General features: G+C 40.3%; 2 protein-coding genes across 6 annotated transcripts in view; one reads left to right on the top strand and one right to left on the bottom strand.

The window, feature by feature from the left end:
- Positions 1 to 15,590, top strand: part of drp2 (dystrophin related protein 2) — a 108,213-nt gene extending 92,623 nt beyond the window's left edge. For 2 of the 4 annotated variants that reach the window (XM_067519226.1, XM_067519223.1), the window contains exons 18-25: positions 697 to 762; positions 5,648 to 5,713; positions 6,611 to 6,643; positions 7,987 to 8,133; positions 10,149 to 10,401; positions 11,982 to 12,099; positions 12,239 to 12,325; positions 12,725 to 15,590. In XM_067519226.1, coding sequence (XP_067375327.1) covers positions 697 to 762; positions 5,648 to 5,713; positions 6,611 to 6,643; positions 7,987 to 8,133; positions 10,149 to 10,401; positions 11,982 to 12,099; positions 12,239 to 12,325; positions 12,725 to 12,744 — 790 coding nt within the window. In that variant the 3' untranslated portion in view covers positions 12,745 to 15,590. Of the gene's footprint in view, positions 1 to 696; positions 763 to 5,647; positions 5,714 to 6,610; positions 6,644 to 6,743; positions 8,134 to 10,148; positions 10,402 to 11,981; positions 12,100 to 12,238; positions 12,326 to 12,724 lie in introns of those variants that run through there. The other 2 variants (XM_067519225.1, XM_067519227.1) reach the window with 2 other exon arrangements.
- LOC137134423 (uncharacterized) lies at positions 15,544 to 25,918 on the bottom strand. 2 transcript variants are annotated; one of them, XM_067519240.1, is made up of 8 exons: positions 25,823 to 25,918; positions 24,581 to 24,760; positions 24,080 to 24,268; positions 22,955 to 23,131; positions 22,349 to 22,490; positions 18,674 to 19,257; positions 17,902 to 18,043; positions 15,544 to 17,290 (listed from the first exon to the last, which is right to left on the bottom strand). In XM_067519240.1, exons 1-8 carry the CDS (start codon positions 25,916 to 25,918, stop codon positions 16,578 to 16,580), a joined length of 2,223 nt encoding a protein of 740 aa, XP_067375341.1. In that variant the 3' UTR covers positions 15,544 to 16,577. The 2 variants fall into 2 exon arrangements, with proteins under 2 accessions (XP_067375341.1, XP_067375340.1); XM_067519239.1 differs by lacking the exons at positions 24,080 to 24,268; positions 25,823 to 25,918 and having other exon boundaries at positions 24,581 to 25,813.
- Positions 25,919 to 26,150: the final 232 nt, after the last annotated feature.

Genomic DNA, 26,150 nt, shown 5'->3' with positions numbered 1-26,150 from the left:
TTAAATCTGAGAGGTCAAGAGGTGGTAGGAATAATTCCAAACTATAATGAAGAGGGGTTTAGACATAAAGTGAAATTAGGGTTGATTGCTGGGCCATATTTTGTTTATTGACTCTAAACAGCTGGTGTAGCCACTGTACATTATCCAAACACACACAGACCTTCAGTACTTTCTGTTTCCTCCCTCTAATCTCTGTTTAAGAAGGAGATTTATAAAGTCTCAAGATATCTGAGAATTATTTTACTTGTTACAACATTTTCAGTGTGTGCAGGTCCATCTTGTATGCAATTGCACCGCCTTAAAATTCACTTTGTGTTATGTCTGAAACAGAATCGATACTGTGTACTAATGTTGAGAACCATTCAAACAGTTAAAACGCATCACGTTTAAATAATATGTTAAACTGCAAAGTAACATTCAGTTCAGTTCTATAATTTAGATTCATTTAGTGGCGAAATACAGTAGAGGTCTGAAGCAGGGTAAAAAGAAATAGTCAAAGCACAAGTACTTGAAAATTGTTCTGCAATAAAACATAAATGTACTTGGCTACTTTCCTCCACTGTGTAAAATTTAAACTTGTTTGCATCTTAAGAAGAAAATGTTCCATGTTTACAATTGAAATCTCTTCTCCTGAATCACCTGCAGAGGGTTATAATGCCTTGGTGACGTATTGACTTTGGCTTCTGTTGTTCCCAGGCCGTGCTCCTCACCCAAGCTGCCTCATGCAGACACACACAGCAGGATTGAACATTATGCCAGCAGGTATGTGGGTCACTGTACTGTGTTATAAATCATATAACAAGTCTCTCCCCCTTAAACTTTTTGCGCCTAAAATCAACCCCCTTCTTCATTAATATTGGCTCCAACTGTGCTCCACATCTTCTTCTCCCCAGCCTCATCTGCTCCTTCACCCTTTAGTGTTCACCACACACTGATTGAAGTATTGATTTGGCTGCATTGTGCACTGTACTCCTGCCAGGGTATCAACTGTACTGCCCGGCAGTTTCCTTCGCTCTTCATTCTTTACACTCACACACTGGTGCACGCAAGCAGAGCAGCTTATGTGTGTGTTTGTATGTGTGCGTGGAGGTCAGCAGGGTTCAGCTTGCCCAGCGGCTTGTCACTTGCTAGGGCAGTGAGCCCATTGGTCACCTGGGAGCTGTCGGTGTGGATTAGTGTCTGTTTGACAGGTTATAAACAGGGCACAGCACAGCAGATCCCCACACTCCTGGCAGCTCTGCCCACAGTGCTGCAGAGCTGGATACACTCATCCCTTTGCACAGAACCTTAAGAGTGTGTGTGTGCGTGGATGTGTACGTGTGTGTACGTGTGTGTGCATGTGTACCAATGTACATTACTTCCCCGAGGCTCTTACTCACTACTACTTTACACCCTGCCAAAACTGAAGGAACACACACCAACAAGAGAGAAGGCAAAACTGCCCTCTTTACCAGTCTTATCACTCCCTTTCTCCCCTTTCTTCTGTTTCATTTGCCAATTTGTATTTTTTTCTTATCTGTGATCCCTCTCTTCTATTGTTTCCCATCCACAGATTTTTCTGACCCTTGCCTACCCTTTATCCTTCTTCATTATGTTTTTGGTTGCATCCTCTTACAGTGTGTATTTTATTGCCAATTACAGTACAGTTTGCTTTAAAGAAACTCTTGAGTCATTCAGAAAAATCTCAACCCACATACTACACTGATTGTTGCTGCTAAGTACCTTCATCAAAATGAACGAGAAGAACAGAAATGGAATGGATGGTTTAATATAGTAATGATGAGTTCACAACAAATGTTTGTTTGCTTTCCTCGATCTGGAGTTAAGTTAGTAAATGATTAATCTTTTAGCATCTTAGGAAACAATAATTGTCTTCTGCATAACATTGAATCACACTCTGAATTAAATTTTTATTGCCAATATAAAATCAGTTCTTTAGTGTGTTATAAGTTTGCAACTCCTTATAACATACTGTACTAGAATATATTTGCAAGAAGATATGAGTTTAATCATTTCTTAACTTTATCTCATCATACGCAGGGCCTCATGCTTAAAAACAACATAACAGTTTTGTTTTTTTTCGTAATGTCTTCATGAATTATGAACATAAGTACTCTTCTTTTGAATGAAAAGTGTGTTTACGCATGTAAAAAAAACTTTTACAAAATGTATCACACGCCGGTTTGAAGGGTTTGGTACTATTCTCTATTGTTCTTAATGTCAACGAATTGAAAGAAAAGACTTAAATTAACAGTATGTTAGTCCTTCACTCCAAACTAACTTCTCAAGCTTACTTCCCCATAATGGCTTAATTACTTCCCTAAAAGATGTATAATAAATATAAACAAACCTTGAAAATGTCCTTTTATTTGTTTAAATCTACATTTGAGTGTCTACTAGTGTTACTACACCAATACACCAATTAAAAGATGTTTACAGACTAAAAAAGTTATTGAATTATATTAAGCACACATTAGTACAGTATAAACATCTTATCAGTCTAACAGTCCTACATTTATTTTATGGCTGCCAAGTTACTGAAATTCATAGCCCATCTCTACAAGCATTTTTGAGACCTCAGTAATCTATGTTAAACTATACTGCATGCTGATGCGTCCATTAATCACGGGGTTGATGGTTCAGTCCCTGGCTCTTTGTTTTATGACTCTGGCTTCCACCTGCTAATGGTTAGCCCATTGCCTTGCATGGTAGACTGCTGCTGTCAGTGTGTGCATAACGTTTATTAAATTAAAGACAAAAAAGATGAGATTTACTAAAGTGCTATGTAAATTTACTTTTATATAAAATGCATTTATCAGTATATTGTCCTGTGTTTTTATTGTACGTATTCTCCTATTCATGTACAATTCACTGAGCAGTAGGATGTCGGACCAGTGACCATAAAGGAAATGTAATGGCTAACAATAAGTATCCTTAGCGTTACTTTAAGACCCAAGACAAAAAAGAGAACAATGTAAGCACTCTTTCTTTAGTTTCCACGATGATCTGAGCCCCAAGATAATAGGACTAGACAGTCCTTATTATGGCAATAGTGACTATTTTATCTGTACTCTTGCAGCATGACTTCAGTTGTCTTTTCAGTTCATTCTTTCTCTTTTCTTCTTTTCCACCTGTCAGTTAATATAGGATATAAAGGGAGAAATAACATTTCTTATTAGAATTCATTCTGCGCATTCATCATAAGTTGCCATTCACTTTGAATAGTAATAGAAAGTCAAGACCATATTAAAATACTGGATGTCACCACTGGCAAGTCAGTGTTTGAAATTCTTCCCTTGGGATGACATGTTAAACAGTTGTGTGAAGGTGTGTGTGTGCGTGTCTGCAAGTGCATTGCATGTGCACATATGGGTTAAAGTGCCTTTCAGCCAATGTGGGGTATATGTGCTGATCCAGAGCAATGAAATAATCTCCAGTCATCTCAAGGGGAAATAAGGTATCAGATGCTCTTGGTTTGGAAAGCCCGATTTGTAGGGATGTCAAACGATGGGACTGCATCTGTCTCTTCCTCTGTCTCTTTTCTGTCTGTCTCCCTGTATCTCACTCCTCTCCATACATCGATGCAGGACCAGAGTTTATTCTTTTAATCATCAACACTGCCTCAACATCTTACAGAGGATGAATCAGAAGAAGATAATCAAAAAGTCTGTTAGGATTTTTCCTCTCTTAAGCCTTCTCTCTTTATTGTTTCTCATTACCTCTCAAATCTATGTACATTCATGCAATAAGCTAAAGAGATGTATGTACAAAACACCCACACATACACCCACACTGGACTAGCTTCTATTACTTTCTGCCCTTTCTTTTCTCATTTGCTCTTGTCCCTGACTGAGGCTCTAGGTTTGTGGTGGCTTTCTGAAGAATCGTGCTGCAGATTGAATTACGAGTAGTCAGGTTCACAGCCTATAACATGACATGGATAAATCTTAAATGTCTTAGTGATATGGTCTCACTGGACAGTGGAGAGAAATAGGGTGTAATGTGCATGTCTCTGACAGCCCGTACATCACTCCCCCCTCCTCCTCCTTCATCTATCTCTCACTCCTCCAGCTGATGACATTCTGCGAAAGATGGTGGGTATTGGCGTGCGTTTGCATGTGCTGGGAGTGCTGCAAGGCTTAGACACTCTTTTCCTGTGGCACATGTGTGTACATGTATGTGAGCAGCCACAGGGCCCACAACATATTTCTTTTTTGGGGGTGGTATTGTGTGGTGCTGGTTATTTCTCCACTGATTTAGTCTAGCACCCTAATGGATCATGACAATGATACGTTGGATATTTGTTCTGCACCAGTTTGTAGTGGTGGGTTTCAGGTCTAAAGACCTGACCACTTAACCTGTGTCAAACTAAAGCTACTTTAGACACTGGATTCCTAAAGTTTACTTTGACAGTGGCATAAAATTTGTGGCTTTGTTGCATTTAGGAATAAGCTACATAAAAACAGTAGCAGGAGTCAAAAAGCAAGAGTAGTGTTAAAACATGTTTTTTGGTTGTATTATGGGAAATTGAAGCTACCTTTGGCTGGTAATAATGATTTTCTAAGAAATGAGTTGTAAATAGTGATCTTAATGTACTCTCGTGGAAGTACATTCTAGCAGTTTTCCTTCCTGTCCATATTGACCCTGAGTTGATTGCAAGTGAAGGAGGACAAACTGTCCTCACCTGGTGTAGAAATGCATTTTGAAGTTTAGATGAAGCTATAATGAGACTTCAGCAGATTGTGACTTTAGTTGGGTGACTTTTTTTCCCAAATGTCCACTTTTTCTGTTTGTCTCCCTGCTGCTCAGGGCACATCTAGAGAAACACAAGGCAATTTGATTAAAAAAAAAAACCCAAACTTTACTGTAAACCCTGTTATGTGTTTAACATCAAATTGTTGTATCCAGTTTATATTTTTCTTTTACCACCTGGTTTTTATGCAGCAATGTAATTGTTCAAGCTGTGATCTTATTTATGCCATCTTACACAAGATAAGTACTCAGTATTATTTATGCACTTAATTTTTTTCGCCTAGCACAGCACATTTTCTTTAAGTGAAACAGCTTACAGAGCAGCATATACAGTGCAGCTGTCCACTGATGGTCAGCAGGACATAATGCAGAGCTATAAGCACTGTCCTTGGTCCTGAAAAGCTGCAGTTCACAGCTCACTCACTCGCTGCTTTCTCAAACTCACACATTCTGCTGTCTGTGGTGCTGGGCAACAACACTTTTCTAAAGGGCGGTTTTATTGCCTGCATGCTTGTAGACAACGTACAATATTTTATAAGGATGTTGCCCCATCGCCCTCCCTTCTTTTGTGTGGACATTTTTAGAGCTTGTGATCTGTGGCAAGTAGAATTTCTTCCACTCCGCAGTCTTGTCAGTCAGATGTTTGCTGCAGTCATTAATACCAAAAGGCCACAGGTCTTATCCAGTCGACTTAAAAGTTAAACAGCACTGATCATTTATTTTATCTTGTGTATTTCCCCAGTGCATCATGATATCAATCTGTTGCTTTTGCTTTTTTCCTCATATTTGCCATGACTCATCCATTCTCCTGTGTTTCTCTTTTATGTGTTTGTGTACATACTGTATGTGTGGGTGTCCCGTGTTCTTTTTTTGGTGGGTGTATGTGTTTTTTTAGATTGGCGGAAATGGAGAGCCAGAATTGTTCATTCTTCACGGACAGCCTTTCTCCTGATGAAAGTCTGTAAGTATTCTTCCACTCCCACACTACAAGCCCCCTCATTACCACAAAACAGGGATTATGTGTGTGTTTTTTGTGTACACTCTGTCCCTTAAATCCATTTATTGCTTCCGTGTTTATGTTTGTGCTCCTTCATGCGTGTTTGACTGTTAGGGAAAGATAGCTAATCACTTAAATAATAGCCATAATGAAAATGACCCACAGTGAGCGGCTTGCACAAAGTCTCCTTTCATCATGCACATGCTTGCCATATTGAAAGTCTATGGCTGTGGATGGTCCTTTTGAGAAATGAGAGGAATTTGTGTGTGTGTGTGTGTGTGTGTGTGTGTGTGTGTGTGTGTGTGTGTGTGTGTCTGTTTGTTTGTAGAATTTGGTTGAGTGGCGGTGCAGTAGTGAGATTACAATAGTACAGGGAATAGAGACGTTTGATGTGAATGAGAAAGCCAATAAGGTGAGTCCTCATTGTGGAATGCAGAGAGTGCAATGTGGAGAGAGTAGTTCATGGTTGTTTGAGATCATGTATTTGTGTGTGTCCGTGTCTTATTTTGTTGATATCTGTGTGGGCTGTCAACCGGTTCCTTCATCTCTGAAATGATGTTCCTTTTTTATCGTGCTTTTAAAGTCAAGGTTGCATGCCCAGCAGCTCTGTGGAAAGTGTTGTCTAGTCTTTTAGGGCGCCAGGTGTGTGTCTGTGCATTGTTAAGTGTGCTCATTATTTCTTTTCAGATGTGTTTTATGTGTCTGTTCTGAGGGAAGACTATGATTGACACCACATTAAAAGCTAGTTTTAGGCTCAGACAAAGCTACACTACTTTTCAGCAATACAGCACTTTTTACTACTGATATCTGTACATCTCAAGGCTGCTCCTAATGTCTTTGTTGCCATGTGCATGTATCTAGAGTGTTGCTTGGAATGAGCTTTTTCACAAAAATGTGTGTATATCAGTGCATATCGTTTTTGCATCTGTGCAAAATATTAAGCCTAAGAGTGTGTTTGTATGCATGACATTTCACTTCTACCTTTTATGTGTAGTGGTGTTTTCTGCTCTTGTGCCCTTGTATCTTGTTGTTTTTACTCTACATATATCCATCCTCCTGTCTGTCATTGCCTCTGTTTTTCCCGCTGCATGGCCCTGTACATGCTGCTGTGCTATCTGTGCCTCCAGCTGGTGTTTGGTTGGCAACACACTGTTTTCTGTCCTGAACCACACTGCTTGTATGTGAAGCCTTCATGCTCCACCTGGATGCATTGTTTTGAGTTCTCTGTTGCTGCTTGATGCCAGGTAATCTACGTAAAAAAAATTTCACTCTTAGATGCACTGGTCTGTAGAACCTATATTTAAAACACAGATGCAATACTGTGTGTCTGTGTGTGTGTAATACAAATTGTGATGTGAATGACAGTTGTTCTGTATTGTGAAATTAGAGTAATGATACTATAAAACAAAAAGCAACTTGTTTTGTATGAAAGTAATTTGCAAGAAACTGACAGGCAGATGAGTCCTTTTTACTTCCACCAGTGCATGTAGGACCTTTACTTAGGTTGAGACCTTACAGTATTAGAGAAAGAACCCAATAAATTTCTCATGAGCGAGCACTAAGTGGCAGTGGAGAGGAATAACTCCTTTGCAAAGAAGAAAACCTCCAACTGAACCAGGTTCAAGGTGGGTGGTTGTCTGCCTTGACCTGTTGGGGTGAGAGGAGGGCAGAGAGAGAGTAAAAATATATAATCAGGGAGGGCAATGAGCGAATTCCAAGTGCCTTTACCTGGATAGGACTTAGAACAGACAACCTCCTCTCCATCATAAAGACCTGGAAAAAGGAAAAAATGCTCTATGAATAGTTCTAGGATGTATTATTTGACATTATATTGAAAAGCCTATAACTTTCTTTAGATTTTTGTCCAGTGAGGTATTTTGTTTTATCACCTGAAGCCTTATTGTAACATGAATAGACTAAGCGCTATATTTAATTACAATAGTTTCTATGATTTTGTAGATGCTTATATTGTTTGGGAAATATATTGTGTCGGGTCTTAAAAATCCATCTTCCGTCTTTAATATTATGAGTGGGTTTGGCACAAAGCAGCTGTCACATTAACCTTCCCATCATGTCCAGTCTTCATTGTGTCTGGTCATGTAATACCTTTCCTTGCCTGGCTTGCTTTGCCCTGTTTTGGCCTATCTGCTCTACAATGCTGTCCATGGCACTGCTTTGTGCTGCTGGTGGCTGTGTGCTGGTGGCTCAGTGTGCTGTCTCCTGTGTGGGGGACTCAGGGATGAAGATCAGTACCTCCTGCGTCACTCCAGCCCAGCCTTGGACCATGACTCACCCTGTGGACAGCACATGCTGCTGGCTCACTTGGAGCACCAGGACAAGGAGCAGCTCCAACGCACCCTAGCCCGTCTGGAGAATGAGAACAGGTTTGTAGCCAGGGCAAAAATGAACTGTTTTAGGACGTTAGTTCATTGAGTGTGGAGCTCAATTTCATTTTTCATTGGTTGTTGTGGTGGTGGAGGCATTACAGAATTCTCATTTCCATGCACAGTAGATCCTTTCAAAGTTAATTGCGCATATTTTTGTAACATTTGTAAAACGTTATGCTTTTATAAGCTTATGAACTATTTGAATTGGATGTGATTATGTATTTGAATGAGGTTTAAATTATGGTTTGGGATAATACTGAGATGTAAATGCTTGGTCTGAGCAGATCTCAGTAAACCGTAAGTGCATGTTTATTTGTAGGTACTACATTATACACTATACTATATTTACTACCATTTTCAGACCTCTTGCAAGAAGTAAACCTTTTTTACACATTAAATCGAATTATACAGTGTTAACAAAAAATAAATAAAATAAATAAAAACACCTTCTTTGAACATATACCTGACAGTAAAGCCTGCCAAATAATTTTACCTAAAAAACTAAATGCTGAGTGCTTCAGTTTGACAGTTTGTTGGTTTCTGGACAGAAAGAGTCCATCATGGCTATGCTGGTGTGATTCAAGTTTAAACTATCTCTGAAACACATTTAGATGTTAATGATTGAATTTGAATGTATTATGCCCCAGTAGCTAAGAGGCTCAGATATTTTCTATAAATGAAGCAAATTCATTTCTCCTATTCATGGAGTTGGTTACCAGAGGCAACCTTTGTGTTTTTATGATTCATATGAATAATTTTCTCTTCGGCTCGGTTGTGACCCTTGCAGACACAGAAACATACACGTGTGCCTTTCGGGTGCTGAAACCTTGACCCAGTTCAACAAAGTATGACTCCGGTTTTGATACAGTAGTGTTTTTTTTTATTTTTTTATTTATGACTGTAGTGGCTGCTGCAGTGTAGTTTATGTCCTCTACTGTGCCTCTCTGGTGGCTCACAATAACCACCAGAAAGGCACCTGAACAATAAATCTGAAACCTTCAAACCTAAATTATTGTTTGGGGTCCTAGAGACTCCAGGTCCTTTGTAACAGCTTAAAAATATTCTTCATATGCTGTTACTATTTAAATGTTTCATGCCTATTTAATTGTATTGCTTATAAACGTGATTTTGAACTGATTAAATGTCTGAGAAATCTGCTATGAAACATTATGCATTACTTACGCCACAGCTGTAAAATATGGTTAAATACAATGATTTGTAATATACACTCTGTTAACATACACTGTGTGTGAACAGTACTTTTTCAGCTGCACTACCCTTCTTAGTATCCAATATATTATATTTCTCATTTTCATAAAAAGTCTAACAGGGAGTTAGAGCTCTCAGGGCTTTAACTGACTAAAAGGAAATAGCAGTGCCATGATGTAAAATAACATATTATATATGTTTTAGTCTGCAGCCTTTGAGAAATAAACATTTGTTCCTACATAGTAATAATTACACTCAATATTTTCTTATTCTGTGTCATAATATTCATTTCTATACTATAACAAATTGTTAATTTTGAAATTGTAATAATTTGTATGCGTAGTGTATAGTACATAACACAGAGGGTGCACAGTAAACACTGTTGGAGTACATAAATAAACATGAATGTTATGAACCAGCAAACAAAAAAATTATAGCACCTTTTGTAATTCTTCACAGTACAGGGGATACCAATGAATGTCCTTGGTGCTACATGTGAGAGATAAGAAGAACTGATTTATTGCAGCTTGTATTTATAAAGAAGATGTTTGCATTATATAGGGAGTAGTGAAGGAGTGAGTAGGGGGTGATTTTGGACACAGCCCGTGTTTCTGTGTGTACCTGTGTACTCAAGTAATAAAGTTATTCTGTAATTCATAGACAATGTGCCAGACAAATATACCTGTAGATACATTCCTCTTTGTGACACTTTGAAACTGGACAAATATCTCTAGTCATGTTTTTATTCTGTGCATTGTACCAGCTTGTGGGTCTGACTGATTTTCCTCCACGTGTGTCCTCAGGGTGCTGCAGGGCGAGTACAGACGGCTTAAATGGAAGCATGAAGAGGCAGTTTCAGTTCCCATGCTGACTGAGGCTGGAGAGGGCGGTCCTGGTTCCCCCACTGCGGGAGGGCAGCAGGATGAGGAGCTCCTGGCCGAGGCGCGGGTCCTCCGCCAACACAAGACTCGCCTGGAAACCCGAATGCAGATCCTGGAGGACCACAACAAACAGTTGGAGTCCCAGCTGCACAGGCTCAGGGAGCTACTGCTACAGGTAAACCTCCGAGTGAGGCTCTCATGAAGCAAATTCAGCAATTAGTCTAAATGACATTTACAAGTACTCTTTTAAATGCAGGTCTCAGGTACTTGCAGTCTTAGGTATTTCTACTTATATTCCACTCACGTCTGTTCCATTAATTCCACTAGTTCAGAAGGAAGTGTGCCAGCTTTGCTCACTAATTACTCGGTAGATTCAGATTCTAAACACAAAGCATGCGATCATCCTCTCATGTTGGATATTTTTAAAATTGTTATTGAAATATTCCTGAAAAAAAAATTTAATTTGTTTATTATTTTTATTTTCATGTTTAGCTGGCCAGCAGTGGACCAAAAAACAATCTCAAGGTTGCTATTAGTGTATGGAATTAATTGGAAGTAAAAAAGTTAATTACCAAATTTTCTACATTCTATAATACTTATAGTAAAGTATAATAAAAATAGAAACCTTAAATGCTGAATTACTTTTACGTAATTTTGCTTCACTAAAATAAGAGTTGTTCTTGTAAAGGATTATTAGTAATTGAATAAAATAAACCTTTAGCACTTTTCTCTAATGTTTGTTGATTTTCCTGGGCAGTTACTCACATTGAAGTAGACCTACATTTTAAGTCAAATGTTTCACCGTCAAGTAGCTGATTTCTGAGACATTATGTTGCTGAGTGATGAGATGAAATATCAAGCAGCCGTATCTTATGTGCCATTTGTGGGAATAGCAACTCCTGAAAAGTCATTACAGAACTGAAGGACTGGATCCACTGGAACATTTCTATTTGGTGGGTTTAGTTTTCTGCCAAAAGGAGTGTGCTTTTAGGCACATTACTGGGTTACCATAATAAGAGAGTTTAAATTGTTAGCGGCAGCAGTACAGATGTAAAGTGCACATGCAGGTCATTAAGTAATGAGAAAGCAAAGAGAGTGAGCAGACACTGACAAACAGGGACAGGATGCTTCTTCTGCAGGATAAAGACTTTGAAAATTGAGAACGAGTGGTTGAAAGAGAGTGGTGTAGAGGAGTGATGTTGCAGAGACAGAAAAGGTGGATGTCTAAAAAAAAAAAATAATACTATTCTAATTCATATAATGCTTCTCTCCCTGGACCAATATCAGTGTTTCATTTCCTCAAAGAATAAGATCTGTATAATCTGCTTTGTATTGGAGGTGTATGTATGAATTCCTCTGTCTCTGCAGACAACTCAGTCTCAGTGCCGCTACTGAACTTGTTTGCCTTTTGAGTTTTGGTAGTGTTGTTAAAAACAATACAATGCATGGAGAGTTGTATATACAGTAATTATGCAACTTTGATTGTTATTTGAGACTAATATTTCTGTCAGTGTGTCATCTTATATGCTGATAATTGTTTTGTCTGTTTGTCAAAGTACAAATCACAGTAACCTGAAGGTTTTGTGTAAAAGCTGTTGGACAGGACTCCTCTTTTTAGGAGAGCTCCTGGCTGAGGTCCATTAATCATCACATTCATTACTATGTGAAATGACTCTGAAGAATTAAGCATGATAGATACGAACAATTATTTCGAAAAGTATTACAAAAATTGTAATCAGTCTTTTAAAAATTCAGCCCAAAGATGATTCAGAGGCCAACGGATCAGAACCGTCAACCCTGTCTTCTCCGGTGTCTGGAGGGTGTCACCATGGAGAGCCGGCCAGCAGGGAGACCACTGACACAGAAGCAGCAGGTCAGCGATGTGCAGCAAGGCTCAGATATGGGCTCAACCCCTGCACGCTCGTCAAATATGAAACCATGCATCTGCTCCTCCCAATCTACCCTTATCCATCCCCAAAGGTGTTACATTTGTGTTTATGCATGTGTTTCAGGAGATGATATGGAGCATGAGCAGGACACAGTGCTGCAGCTCCAAGAGGTCATTGAGCAGCTGAGAAATGTCTTCCCTTCAGAACCAGGTGAGTTTGTCTCAGCTGTACGGCTTTTTGACACTGCAGCGCCACCCGCTTTAGAGAATCTCTGCTCTTTTATCACCTATGGGGGAGGACAGCAAATATGTACTGCTGCAGATTAATAGTTGTGGGGGGGAGATTAAATGGCAGTGAGAAGGCGTAAGATAAAGGGAGGGAGAGGCAACTGCAGACAAAGACAATGTCAGTGTCATGTTGAAAACTGACCCATTTCATTTTAAATTAAATTTACTGGGCAGTGAAAAGCCTGGAACTTAACAATATATAATAATTATAATAATTTTAGTCTTCTTAGTTATAACGAAGAACACTTTTTCATTCTTGCACCAGTGTTTCAAAAATTGTAAAAGCTTGTCCATTATCTCTTCTTACATTTTCTGATTTCAGGCACCACCTCACACATCTAACCCTGAGTGGGCCTGGAGGAGCAGAGAGGAAGCCTGAAAGGATGCCTGATGGCAGAGAGAGGAGCTCCATGAGGCTGAGGCCAGGCCACTATACACCAGGACCTGAGACCACTGCAGCAGCTATGATACCCAGAGCTAACCCTCCACTCGAACTTTGTGCACTGAAAGCCTTTTTGATGCAAACCCCTGAAGGCTCACCCTGATGTGCGTTTGGCCAGGCTGTGCTTGATAACTTAAGTGGCACAGCCTGACATCATGTTAACGAGCCAAAGGAAACTACCGTTAACAGCAGGTCAGGGAAAGACTAAAGTAAAGGAACAATGCTCAGCCAAGACACTGTGCTTACCAGTATCTGTGTAGTTGTTCGGAGGTGTGAAGCTTTAGAACAGTCCACAGCACAAATTGGGCCGTTCATAAAAGAAATATCAAATGCAAAGAGGAATAAGAAGGATATGCCCTTGTTTTGTCAGAATGCCTGTATATTCAGTGTGATTTCTTTAACTTAGAAGTGTTGTCATGGTTGTTATTTTTTTCTCTTTTAGTTTTTTGTACGAGAAGATACGACAAGAGAGAAGGTGGTGCATTAAAGCATGCTAGTGTAAACTAGATCAGGGCTGAGTTGACTGCATTTCATATGACTACGCGGTGCAGATTGTCAGGGAGTTGACATCACCCACAATCAGCTTATTTACTTTGTGAGAATGACACATCGTGAGTTACATCCATCATTTATGTTAAGACAGCCAAAGTGCCAGCTAGCACAGCGCCTCTATATGCACACACTGTGTTCCACTAATCGTCCCAAACAGCTTCCCGCTCTTGTTGCTTGCCACTCTTTTAAGTTAGCCCTTCATGCTCATACAGAAGCACTTGCACTCCCTGTTCACACGCATGTATGCTGCTACATCCATACTCCCTATTTATAATGCACCAATACAGAAATGGCTCAGTGCATGATCAATAATAAGTGCTGGGCTGCATTGATAAAAATACAGACTACACACACACTTTCATTAAAATGGAGATCCACTTCATCATGAATTTAGACAAGCTCTCACTTTGGAGCCTATTTGTATAGTGACAGAAATTTAGGTTTTTTTTTTTTTTTTTTTTTTTTTTTTTTGAGAAAAGTATCAGCATAGATGCATCCGCTCTGAAATCTTAGTGTTCTCCTGCTGTGTGCAGAGAAAAAGGACGAGCTCCAGGTGAAAGTGCTGCCAGGCTGAGCTCTCGCTCTCCAGTTTCAGAAACTACAAGGCACAGCCTGCCCACCAACACAACGTGGCCCTATGCAGACTTCCTCCTCCATGTAGATTTGAAGAGTAGCTACTAACTGAAAATGCCTAATTTTCCTTTGCTATTGCTCACATAAATGCTTTTAAGATTACAAAAACAAAAAGGGCAGCATAAGTGATTAGTGTTGCCACCTCACAGTTAGAAGGTCTCAGGTTTGGATCCCCAGTCTGTATGGAGTTTGCGTGTCCTCGCCATACTTGTGTGGTTTTCCCCTGGGTACTCCGGTTTCCTCCCACAGTCCAAAGACATGCACGTTAGGATAATTGGTGACTCTAAATTGCCTGTAGGTGTGAATGTGAGTGTGAATGCTTGTGAGTCTCTGCTGCCCTGAGATTGACTGGCGACCTGTCCAGGGTGTATCCCACCTCTCGCCCAATGACAGCTGGGATAGGCTCCAGCCCGTCCGCAACCGTAAACAGGATAAGTGGTTACAGATAATGTATGGATGACTGGAAATAAAGAAGATTCAATAAGGGTCATAGGTTGCGTTCTGTTGTAAACATAGCACAGTCAACTGATGCCTTAAAACCAAACTGAATCCATTTGGGAAAAGAGTTATGATGCGTGTGTTACATTGTGAGATACTTTCAGGGAAGTAGTTGTATCAGGAGTGTCTGTGTATCAGTGTGTGGTGGTTAATTTGGAGGCAGGAATAATGGAAATACGGGGATAATGGTGCATGAGCACCCATATGTTGAGGGACACATAATATTAGAAAAAAGGGGAAAGGTGGAAAAAAACAACTCCAATTTAATGTGCCTGCCACAGCAAAATCTACAGAAGCAGGACAAAAGGTTGTCTCCAACAAAAAGCTGTGGCTCTGTGTGTTTCTCTGCAATCATACCACCTTATTATCGCACATCCTCACAGAAAAGACAGAATTAATTCTAAACCTTAAACAACAGTCTGACCTCACATACATGAGTTTGAAACCCATGTACCGCATTCATTACGAGCACACCCCCATAGGCACATACTCTCACTTTGACGCCCGTCCTCTGCCAGTTAGTTTTGATACTGTTGCTAGGGAACCATCCCCAAGGACGCAGTTCCACAGGTTTGCGAGATGGAAAGGTAGTGTGCCATTCATAATACAAACACTACAGCCTTAAGGGAAGCAAGAGAAAGTACCTCGTTTCCCCAAACACAAGTCTCCTCTTCTTCACATCCACCTCCACTGAAGCCTGCTGCTGTTTAACCACTGCAGATCAAGTCATTATCATTCGTTGACTCCATCTGTGCACCAGCATCGCTTACAAATTTGTTATATTTGAGATAGATTCAATTGATAGTTGAATCTATCTCAAGTTAGAGCAAAAAGCAGCAGCTCAATGTGGGTGAAAAGAAGCGATCATGACAAGATGTTTATTCTGACGTTTATTTATCTTATTACACGTGGATGACCTGCGCCCTTGCACTTCTATCACCATTCTTTTGTGTGAGAGTACAGGAAATAATCTGAGTGATGGTGTATAGAAAAAAAGATGAGGCGTTCCCCATAGGTCTGCGTGTCAACATCTATTGTGTTTATTTTTTTAGAGAGGGCAGATTGAAACAAATACACTTGGTGGTTATGTGACAGAGTATTTTACTCAGCTGCTGTTTGACAGTAATGTCTAAATGGACTTTGATGGTTAGCCAGCTGTAGGAGAGTCACACAGAGAGCCCCATCTCTGTGTGACTGTGTGATCGTCTCATCCATGTACACATTTCTATACTGGCATTGGCTCCCTACAGTTTACTAGCCCTCACACTACCACACAGCCGCCTCTCTGCGGTGGTATGACTTAAGAGGCAGGCTCTCCACTAACAGCCCCTATCATTACTCTCCTGCCTTTGCGCCAGACCGTCCTCTCCGTGTTTTTGATGTCATGCATCTGAGCTTGTAATAAGGACACACGCGCTTATTTGTTACGTCATACACAACAGGGCAATGAATCAACTAACCTCAAGGTGTTGATTACACTAATACATATATACACACACTCATACCTTACTGGTAAACTGAGGTTTGTTTGTTTTTTTGTAACTCACCATTAATATACCTCATTAATCTTTTAAATGTTTTACGGTTTTGACTTTACGTTGTTGTCCAGCACTAAAACAGTTCTTGCTGTCTTTTCTCTAGAGTTTTTAATCTGTATAAAAAGTTTTCTGAAGAAAGGCTTTTTACTGTAATAACAAGTGGGTTACTGGCTGCTTTCTACTCTTTGTGTACAGAAATAAAAAAAACTTTGTATTTGGCAAACTCTCTGTCTGCCTGTGCTTTTTATATGCCCAAAGTTATCCCTCTGAGAATTGAATAATGAAAATTACCAAGTGCCAAATCCGGCTGTTTATATTAATTTTTCCTCTTGTGTTTATATTTGGATTTGTAGGTGGCAGAATCAATATTTCCTTTTGGGACTTGAGGCTTGGTTGTTTATCACTTCTCTCCCCCCCTTGTTTTACCTTCTGTACCCATATTGCTTTTTCCTCTTCATTTTTTGGTCTCAGTCTCTCTGCCCTACGGCCTTTGATCCTGCAAAAGACAATTTCTACCCACTGGTCTCTTCGTTCTTATCCCTGGTGGCTTTGTTCCCTTGGCTTGTTTCGCTAGGGCCCTGCGCAGCACTTGATTGGCATTTGACCTTCTTTCTGCCCTTATCACATGCTGATCCCTTGCACACTACATTATCTTTGCCTGTGCTGGTGGGCACGGGATTGCTATCTTTATCTGTTGTTCGATTATCTGGTGCGCCCTGCCCGTCCCCATGAACCACAACACACTCTGTATTTTCATTATCTACCCTCTCTTGACTTGCTCCCACATTCTCGACCACCTTATTACTTTGCTCTGCTTTCACATCTGTATTTTCCTCTGCTTCTGCGTCATCCGCTTCCTCCGTCTCAGCAGGGGCAGATTTCTCTGAGCTTTCCTTCTCTTCAATTTCGTCCTTGTGTGATTTTTTATCTGCCTCACTTTTGTCTTTTGTGGCTTTCTGTGTAAATTTGGCATTCTTCTTTCTTGCTGCACTCTTGGCCTTGCTCCCATCAGGCCCCCACTTCTCCCACGTCGTATCCCAGTAAGTTTTGTTCTGGAGGGCGTGCATGGTGCGCATACTTTCGCACAGCTTTTTCAGTTCCTTGCGAACGAAGGGTTTGAATTTTGGGTCCAACTTCTCCACCATGTCAAAGTCTCTCCGAGCTTCATCCTCATTGCACAATGCGACGTGTGCTCGTGCACGCTGGTACACTGCCTTAAAGTTTCCTATGGAATATGAGAAAAAACAGTGGAGATGTAAAAATGGCAGGTATATTGACATGTAAAAGACCAATAAAATTAGAAAGCCATAAAAGCTTTCTACTTTATTAGAAATATATATAAAATTTATATAAATATTAATAATATACACACACACTAGAGGGAGGATGAAATAACCACACTGCATGCCAGCGGAGACAAAATAGAAGGCTAAAGTTTGAGAGAAGTAAATCAAATAAAAAAGAGAGCATAAGAACAACCATTTCACGTCAGCTTCAACTATTAATAATTCAGTCACAGCAGAAACAAAAAGAAAACAATGAATTCATTTTTGACTGTGATGTCCATGGGTGGGTGCCGGGGGAACAAGAGAGAGACTCAGCAATGCAGTTGTGAATGTTTGGTTTCTTCTTTTCCCTGGTAAACAGACAGATCAAGGACTGTTGCAGCATAAAGGCAGACATTTGCTGAGGGCCAGCAACAGATGTTGATATTTCTAACCGATATTTTTAAATCAAGCATGTTTGTATATGCTCATGTAACCATTTCTCTATCAAAATATGCCTCTTCGTTTCCTCCCGAGCCTCAAATATCATCTTCACACATGCATATGTTACCTTTATGCTTCTTCAGCAGCTTGCTGTTGAGCTCCACCACTTTCTGGTATTGTTTCAGCTCCAGCATGCACTGGCTAAGGTTGAGAGTCAGTGGAAGACGCACTTTCTCCAGCGACTCCCAGTCCTCGTCTTGTTGATCTGCCTAGTGGGTGCAGAAAGAGGACGAGACGGGTGGCAGGTAGGATGAAGAGGGTGGAGAAGGTGTTTGTAATAGACAGCAGAGGAAATGTAAGATTAAACAATAATGAAAACGTGACAACGAAGAAGATTGGATGTTGAAAACAATGGAGAGGCGAGGTAAGGGGTAGAGGATTATAAAAATAGGAGGAGGAGAGGGTGGGCTGACGAGTTTGTTATTTGTGAAAAGCGAGAGCGAGTTAGACAGTGAGGTGTGGTAGCAGTGAGGGACTTTAGGAAAGAAGCCCGGGCGAGCGCTGTCACAGAGACATCTCCGTGGATAGCTGTTATTTTTGGTGCTGTTTCTCTGCTCTTCAATTCGCCAAGCATAGCTACAATACCACAGCTGCTCTTGAGGGAAAAACAATGACAGATGATTATAGTTTACAATCCACAATCCTTTTGTCAAACTACTTTCTGGCATGTTTTGCCATTCACGATGTTGAATGGACTAAATTGGTGATTGTTAATGTGGTGAGAATCAATCCAGAAGCACATCTGGACAGTCATCATCATAACAAAAGCTTAGTTTTCATGCTACATTATTTATGTGCAAGGTTTCAAACAACTTCACCATATAATCAGTTCCACTAACCGTGTTCTGAAGAAAGTCCACGTATTCTAAGGCCTCCTTGAACTTTGCAGATGCATCCTCAAAGCGTTTTTCTTTAATGAGGAAGTTTCCTTCATTCTGCAGCAACATGACCAGTCGTAACATCTGCTGCCAGTCCTTCCCTTCGGTTTTATCTAAAACATTTTGCTTGATCTCAGCACAGCTTTCTTTCTCTTTGTTACCTGCCTCAGCTGCTGGAGCCTGTTCCACGTTTTCTTCCTTTCCTCCAGGTTCTCCTTTAGATGCAGATTCTTCTTCAACTTTGTCGTCTCTCACTTCAGCTTTACTCTCAGTCGTCACACTTTCACCATCTTCTTGTTTCCCTTTTTCCTCCTTCTCCTCCTCATCACTTTTGTTGTCATTTTTCTCCAGCATGTTCCAGTATCTCTCCCTCTCCTCCCAGTACTTCTCCTTCATGCGCTCTGACAGTGCCCTCAGCTCTCGCTTTACAAGAGAGGCCAGGGTTATGTCCAGTTGGGCCACCATGTTAAAGTCTCTCCGGGCCTCCTTTTCATTCCACACGGCAGCATGGGCCTTGGCTCTCTTGTAGTAGCCCTTCACACAGTCTGAGAAAGAGAAAAGGAATGACGCACAACAGAATAATAAGAACAAGTCATGAATAAAAACAGAGTTATTGGTGTGTAAGCCAGAGATATTGAATAATAAACTTGCTCTGTCTGCTGAAGCTGAGGCTGTGATTTGTCTGCATTTAAGACAGTGTGTGGGTGTGTACTCAGTATGTGTATTTCTTATCAGCACTAAGTTAGCAGAAAAAACATAAGCCAAAAATGCATACACCTTCTTATTCCTCACTAAGACCTTGTATCTCAAAGAAAAAGTACAATGTTTAGAGCTGACATTTACATTTAGTCATCTGGCAGATACCTTTATCGAAAGTGACTTACAAACAAGTAAAACACACACACACACACAGTGACAGAGCTGCCACTCACTGGGAGCAACTCGGGGTTGTCTTGCCTAAGCATACATGCATGCTGGGGATCGAAGTGCCAAATGTGCAATTAGTGAATGACCTTTTGTACTTCCTGAGCTACAACCACCTCCACAACCAGAAAGTTAAATATGCAATTAGATTAGATTTTCGCGAAGACTGGAAACGGACCTAACACATCTGCTCACATTTATTTTCTATGTAATAAAAAAAGTCTACAAAAAGTCAATTTGATATGTTTTTGGGAGTTTACCATGTCTGGCCAAGCACAAAACACTTGGTAAATAGTGATTTGTCGATTTTATACTGTGTGTGTGTTTGTGTGTATCTTTGTGCTGGTGGATTCGGTTACCACCAGGCAGAGCCAGACTATCTGTCTCCCCCATTTCTAGTCTTTCTGCTATGCACAGTAACAGCCCGAAGAGTGTTGTCAATTTTCTCATCTAACTTTGTACCAGAAAGAAACAATTGATCATTGACCGCTGTAATGCGTCATATTTCTCTTTGTGTGTATTTAATTTCCCCCTATGCTGTATTTTCATTCAGCCAACATTTAAACTGATTTATTGGTCGCCCGTGGCAAAAGCAGAGGCACTGCAGTGAGCCACTACTGGGTGCTTTTCTGAAAAACAACTAGGCTGAAAGCGTGAAACGGCAGTGGAGTGGCTGACTCGAACTGATACAGCCAATCTGGTATTGATGGAAGGAGAAACAACAACGGGATAAATGAATGAAGTCTGAGTAATGCTGCGTTCGCCTTATGAAGAGGGCTGCAGCTTTGTGACAAGAGCTCAAATTGGACCAGAGCTCAGAAAGTCTTGGCCACTGTTTACACAATACTATTTCACTCCCATCCTCACTCACAAGTTTATACCCTTCCTCTCTATACAGGCACTAACACACTAACTGTGCGCTCTCATCACACACACACACACACACACACACACACACACACACACACACACACACACACACACACACACACAAAGACTAATATAAAACTGGGAATTCAGGGACAGAGAGTAAAATAGGGACTGCCTCAGTGGATCCTGTCTCTGGGTGAGGTACTAAGACTGTGGCAGCATGTGAGCTCCTCTGGGATAATATGAGTAGCCCTGTATATGACAGTACAATTCCCAGTGCTGCTCCAATTGTAAAAGCCTCAGTAATATCCTCAACCTCAGCTCTCTTACACACTCTCACTGAACACACAGCTGAAACATGCAACAGCCAAACTCTGACCTGTCAGCTTTTTACAACTTTTTGAAATGATTGTCCGCCAGTGTTCAAATCCAGGGGTGGAAATTAATCCGAAGGGCCTTATTTTATTCATTACTGAGCAGCTTTTCATGTACTGGCTGCCTGGAGACGGTTATCTTGGTTAAAGACGGGAAGCTCGGGGACACAATGGAAAGGTCTAAAAATCTTATGAAGCTCACTAATTAATATCTTTTTAGCTCAACTCTGCGAAAAGAAAAGATGAAAAGTTGTGTTCACGCTGGGAGTTGGGTTAGTTTAGCTCAAAGCAGACTACTCAAACCAGTATGGAGTTTTCAAAGCAAGAAGTATCGACAAAATACGTCGACACCCAGATTTGCCGCGCGAAAAATCACAAGCACATTGAATGAGCTTTTGTTGCGTCACACTTGTATCAGAAAGGTGTCGCGCTGATTGTAAACATTAGATTTACTTTTCATTCTGATCACTTCACAGTTGCAGAGTATATTTAAGAGTCAGATTTCATAATACAGACTTTACTGAGCAAAATAGCAACAATGGCAGCATTTAAAAAGCTAAATATTCTGATGGACTGTTTAATAATTTATTTCGTCCATTCGCGTGTAATACCGAGTATTCGGCAGGCAGATGTTGCAATTTTAACCATCAAATGCTTAGAATCAAACACTGAATCATTTTCAACACAATTGCTTGTATTAGCTCAGTCCTTTTGGGTTTTCCACCACTACTTTAGCGGTTTCCCTCTGTTCCCAGTTTTATGCCAAGCTACTGGAAGCTAAATCATTTCAGGATGTACCTCAACATCTAAGGGGCTGTGGTTTTACAGAAGGTTGGGTTACGTTCGATGTTTCATCTTATTTCCAGGCTTTATGCGAAGCTGAACTAAGAAACTCCAGGCATTAGCGTTGTTTCGGACAGATATTATGGTTTATACCTTAAAGCTACGAGGAGGACAGATGCAGATGGGTCGAGACCTGCAGCGTTTGAGGTGCTGGTGGCTCCCTGTCTTAAAGCTAAACTAAGATATGGCCTAGTCATTGTTTAGCTTAGCTTCATATGGAACTATCTGCAAGAAGGCAGCTAATTTCCTAAAATGTTTATAACCTTAAAATGCCCACACGCAATCAGTAGGTACTGCATGCACTTTACCAGGCATCTGATGCCAGTCTCGCAGATTAAATTTGATTTTGACTGAAGGCCTTTGAACTATGAAAATATTTCAAAATGTAATACCACAGACATACCTACATCTGCAGGCCTTGGCAACAGCTGATACCAACGTGTTTTTTTTCCCCCTCCCTTTATGTCGGCACAGCAGAAGCATTGTAGTTGCTATATTTAAACATAGGCTATAGTATGTTTGCTGGTTCAAATCCCTAGGGGAAAGGCTGTGAGTTTGAACAGAGCAAAATAATGAATTTGTATTCACAATCGATCTTTACGATACCTTCTCAGCGTGCATTTACCTTTGTGTTTCTCCAGCAGTTCACTTGTGTGCTCTATCACCTCATAATACTCCTCCAACTCCAACATACACTGGCAGTAGTTCAATTCCAGGGGGATAATCATTCGACCCAAGTTAATGTAGTCTATATCACCCGGCATCTCCTACACACAAACATGCAAAGATGGAAGAATAAGAGCACGATCAGTGCTGCTATGTTGCATCTCCTACACATAAGCAAATAATTTATGTGAATCTAGTAAAATTAAATATTTTCATGTAGGTTCACACTGTAAGCCTTCAAAATCAATCATGTTAATATGTCTGAAGCTACCAAAATATAATTCTCTCGTTCTCCTATCAAAACATCCCATGATCAACTTGTTTCCCTCCAGTATTTCTACATCGTTACATCTCTTTCTCCTCCTAGACAACCCTCCACAGCCCTCCCACCTTGCTGCCTGTAATCAGGGACACAGTGAAGCAGAGCAAAACAGGAAAACAGGAATCTCCCACCGGAATAGAGCAGGAGCTGCGTGCCCCAAAAACCTAAAATCCTGAGAAAACCTCAAAATTATTAATCCTGCACATCCCTTTTTCCATGTTCCATCCCTAATGCTTCACTCACTCTGGATTGGACTGTTTTCAGCAGCAGGACAGCCTCTTTGTACTTGCTGGCGGCCTCTCTGAATTCCCCCTGCTTGACCAGTGTGTTGCCCTGCATGTGGAGGATTGGTACTGTCTGCAGCTTCTCATCCTTTTCCATCATCCACGACTCTCTGTGGTAAGACATGGGGTCTCCCACCTAGAAACCAGGAGGAAAGCACAAGAACAAAAATGTCAAAATGAGGATAAACTCAAAAAGCATCAGAGAATGATAAATAGATACATATACTCAAATTCTGTGGTGTTAGTCATTTTCTATTTCTAATTTGTGATACTTTATTGGTACTTTAGGTTTTTACTACTCCACATTAATGTGAAGCCACAGTGACTGGTTACTTTGATTTCACTAAACAAATAATCAGTTTATTAAATATTATTCATGTTATGCAATATCATCATAAAGACCTTGGATCATCACATTGACATATTTAGCTACTGCATCTTCCTGACCCTTTATCATTGTAACCATTAACAAATGTGGAATTTATGTAGTCCAGCTACAAAATTAACAGAAAAGGCCATTGAATCTTAAAAAATTATTTTAACTTGTTGCATAAAATATTACATATTTGCAATGGGTTTACAAAAAACATCATTAAGGTCCTTAGGGGCTCCATAATTTAACGCTATAAAATGGCACATATGCATAATGACTACTTTTACTCAGACTATTTAAAATACATTTTGCTCATAACACCTTTTCTCCAGTAGATTTTTGAATGGGGGACTTTGTACACTATGGTTTTTCAATAAAGGAACTGATACTTCCATCAGCGAAAAGCTGTCAACTCATTGTGAAACTAACTGAAATGGAAAAGTGTTAATTTACCGCTACCGCTGCTCACCCCCTGGTGGGTTTCAAGCTTATTCTGGAAAGTATAATATTTCAAGGCAAAACATTTTAGGCAGATGAGGACTTGAGTTTTGTCACTCCTGTCACAGAATAGGAAAAAGGTGTCTTGAAACTGCAGGAGGGTTGGACAAATTGATCTTTTTTTACTGTCAGGTTATTGTAACAGATGCAAAAATCTGAGAAAAGCTGATTGTTCTAAACTGTCGTCTTCTTATGTTATCCCGTGTTTCTTACCTGCAACAGCTCCATAATAAATATAAGTGGTTGTGGAGTTTTCATTAGCTCATCCAGCTCTGGGAAGCCAGTTGAGTGATAGTGGAATAGGTTTCCCATACCGCACATGTGTTTCTGGCCCTCTAGGGGGTCTCTACCTTGAGCAATCAGCCTCATTCCCTTGGACACAATCGAATACAACCCTGTGTGCTGCAAAATTTACACATCAAAACATACAAACACATGAACAAAGGGTTTGGAATAAGACACAGAAGAACGTAAGCACTCTAACCCCCTGGAGCTGCCAGTCTGTGCCAATCAGTCCTACAAGGAAAACGCAAGAAGTAGCTACAATTATACTTGCAAATGGCACTTGAAGGAAAACACTAAAATTTGCAAAAAAGATTGCTGTACTTGTGTTCATAATACTAAACAAGAATGATTCATAGTAAAAATCAAAAGCTTCTCTTCGTTGCTCATAAAAACCTATTAAGTGTGTGTGAAGTCTGTAGTTTAACTCACAATGGCATCGCACCAAAACTCGGCCACCTCTCCAACCCTCATGGACGTCAGCAGGGTCTCCCAGACTTCCATCTTGAACATCTTGCCAACAAAGATCTCACCCAGTCGACCAGCCTGTCGACTGTCATCAATGACTGTCCGCTCAAAATTGTCTAACAGTGTTTGAAAGTGGAACACCAGCTTGGATAGGAGGAGGGAGTGGAGGAGGTTAATGATTACTTTAAGTACATAATACTTAAAGAAAATGCTATTCTTATATCAAGAAGTCCACTAATTATCCTCATATCTTAAAAGCTCCTGCATTTTCTCTTTATTGCAATATACTTATACTTGCATATGTTTTCTTTTAGTAGGCTTGAAAATTTGAAAAAATTTGTAGATAGATATGATTTTGGAAGGTCATTAATGGTTTGTTCGACGTGTCAATAACAAATATTTATGTCACTGCTCAAGTTACACAGAGGAAAATGTTTGTAATTTTACTCATTTATACATTAAACATTCTGTATTTCTATAGATATAATTAAATCATTACATACGTGACAAAATACATTTTCATTTTGAAAGTTTACAGATGTTGACAGTTTTAGAGCCTGATACAGAATCTTTTTTTAAACATATTTTGACATTAGACAACATGCATTTGTGATGTGAATTCAGTTCTATTTATGTAAAGCAGATATGCTGATTTTTATTGTGTCCCATCTGCGTGTGTGCGCATGTGAACAATTCACACAAAAACTGTAAAATTATGTTGGCTCCATGTAACCTGCTATTTATAGTTGGACAGATTGTGTATAATGGTCTGATGACTGCAAGCAACATGGGAAACACCTCCCCGGGGACTGAACATACACAGAAAAACAGGTAAATGGAAATTCATGCCGTCATTGTTATGGAAAATGTCAGCGTCCAGGCACTGTGCCATATGGCTGGATGTGACTAGAAGGGGAAAATGTCGGTGACCAGCAGATCAGCGGATAAACAGAAAGACACAGTGCCAACAAACATGTTGCAATTTGGTCGACCAAATGTTTACTGTGCATGTCAGAGCCAGATACAGAATACATTTCCTCACCTAATGAATAATTCATCTGAGTCTAACTGAAATGGTCAATGAAACACACCTAAGAGGATAACTCATTCTGTGAAACATGAAAATAAGAATTATAGGAGGAATTAGAATCTTCAGCATACTGGGGTTGAATCCAGTATTATTAGGTTACCAGTGATTTAGGCTACCTTAGTTCCAGGTGGAAAGTGTGGGAGTGGCCCCGTGCCTCCAGCCAGAATCTTCTTCCTGACTCCAGGATGGTTGAGAAGGTACGTTTCTTCCATTGCCACTCTTCCTTCAGCAGTACCAGACAAAAAGTGTGCTTAGGAGACTCCCCCACCACCACCCCACTTCTCTAGCTCTGTGATCCTCTATTCCTTTCTAATTAGCCAATAGAGCCTTGGCTGGTTAGCTGCTCTCTGACAGATGGCAGGATTAAGCAGGGTTTGGAGGTGGCCGCTTTAATCTGAGGAGCTAATCCCTTGTATACCCCTGCGATTGGTGGGGCAATTCTTG

The sequence above is a fragment of the Channa argus genome, chromosome 10 (assembly GCF_033026475.1).
Source record: "Channa argus isolate prfri chromosome 10, Channa argus male v1.0, whole genome shotgun sequence".
Lineage (NCBI taxonomy): Eukaryota > Metazoa > Chordata > Actinopteri > Anabantiformes > Channidae > Channa > Channa argus.
This window is presented reverse-complemented; position numbering and strand designations above follow the sequence as displayed.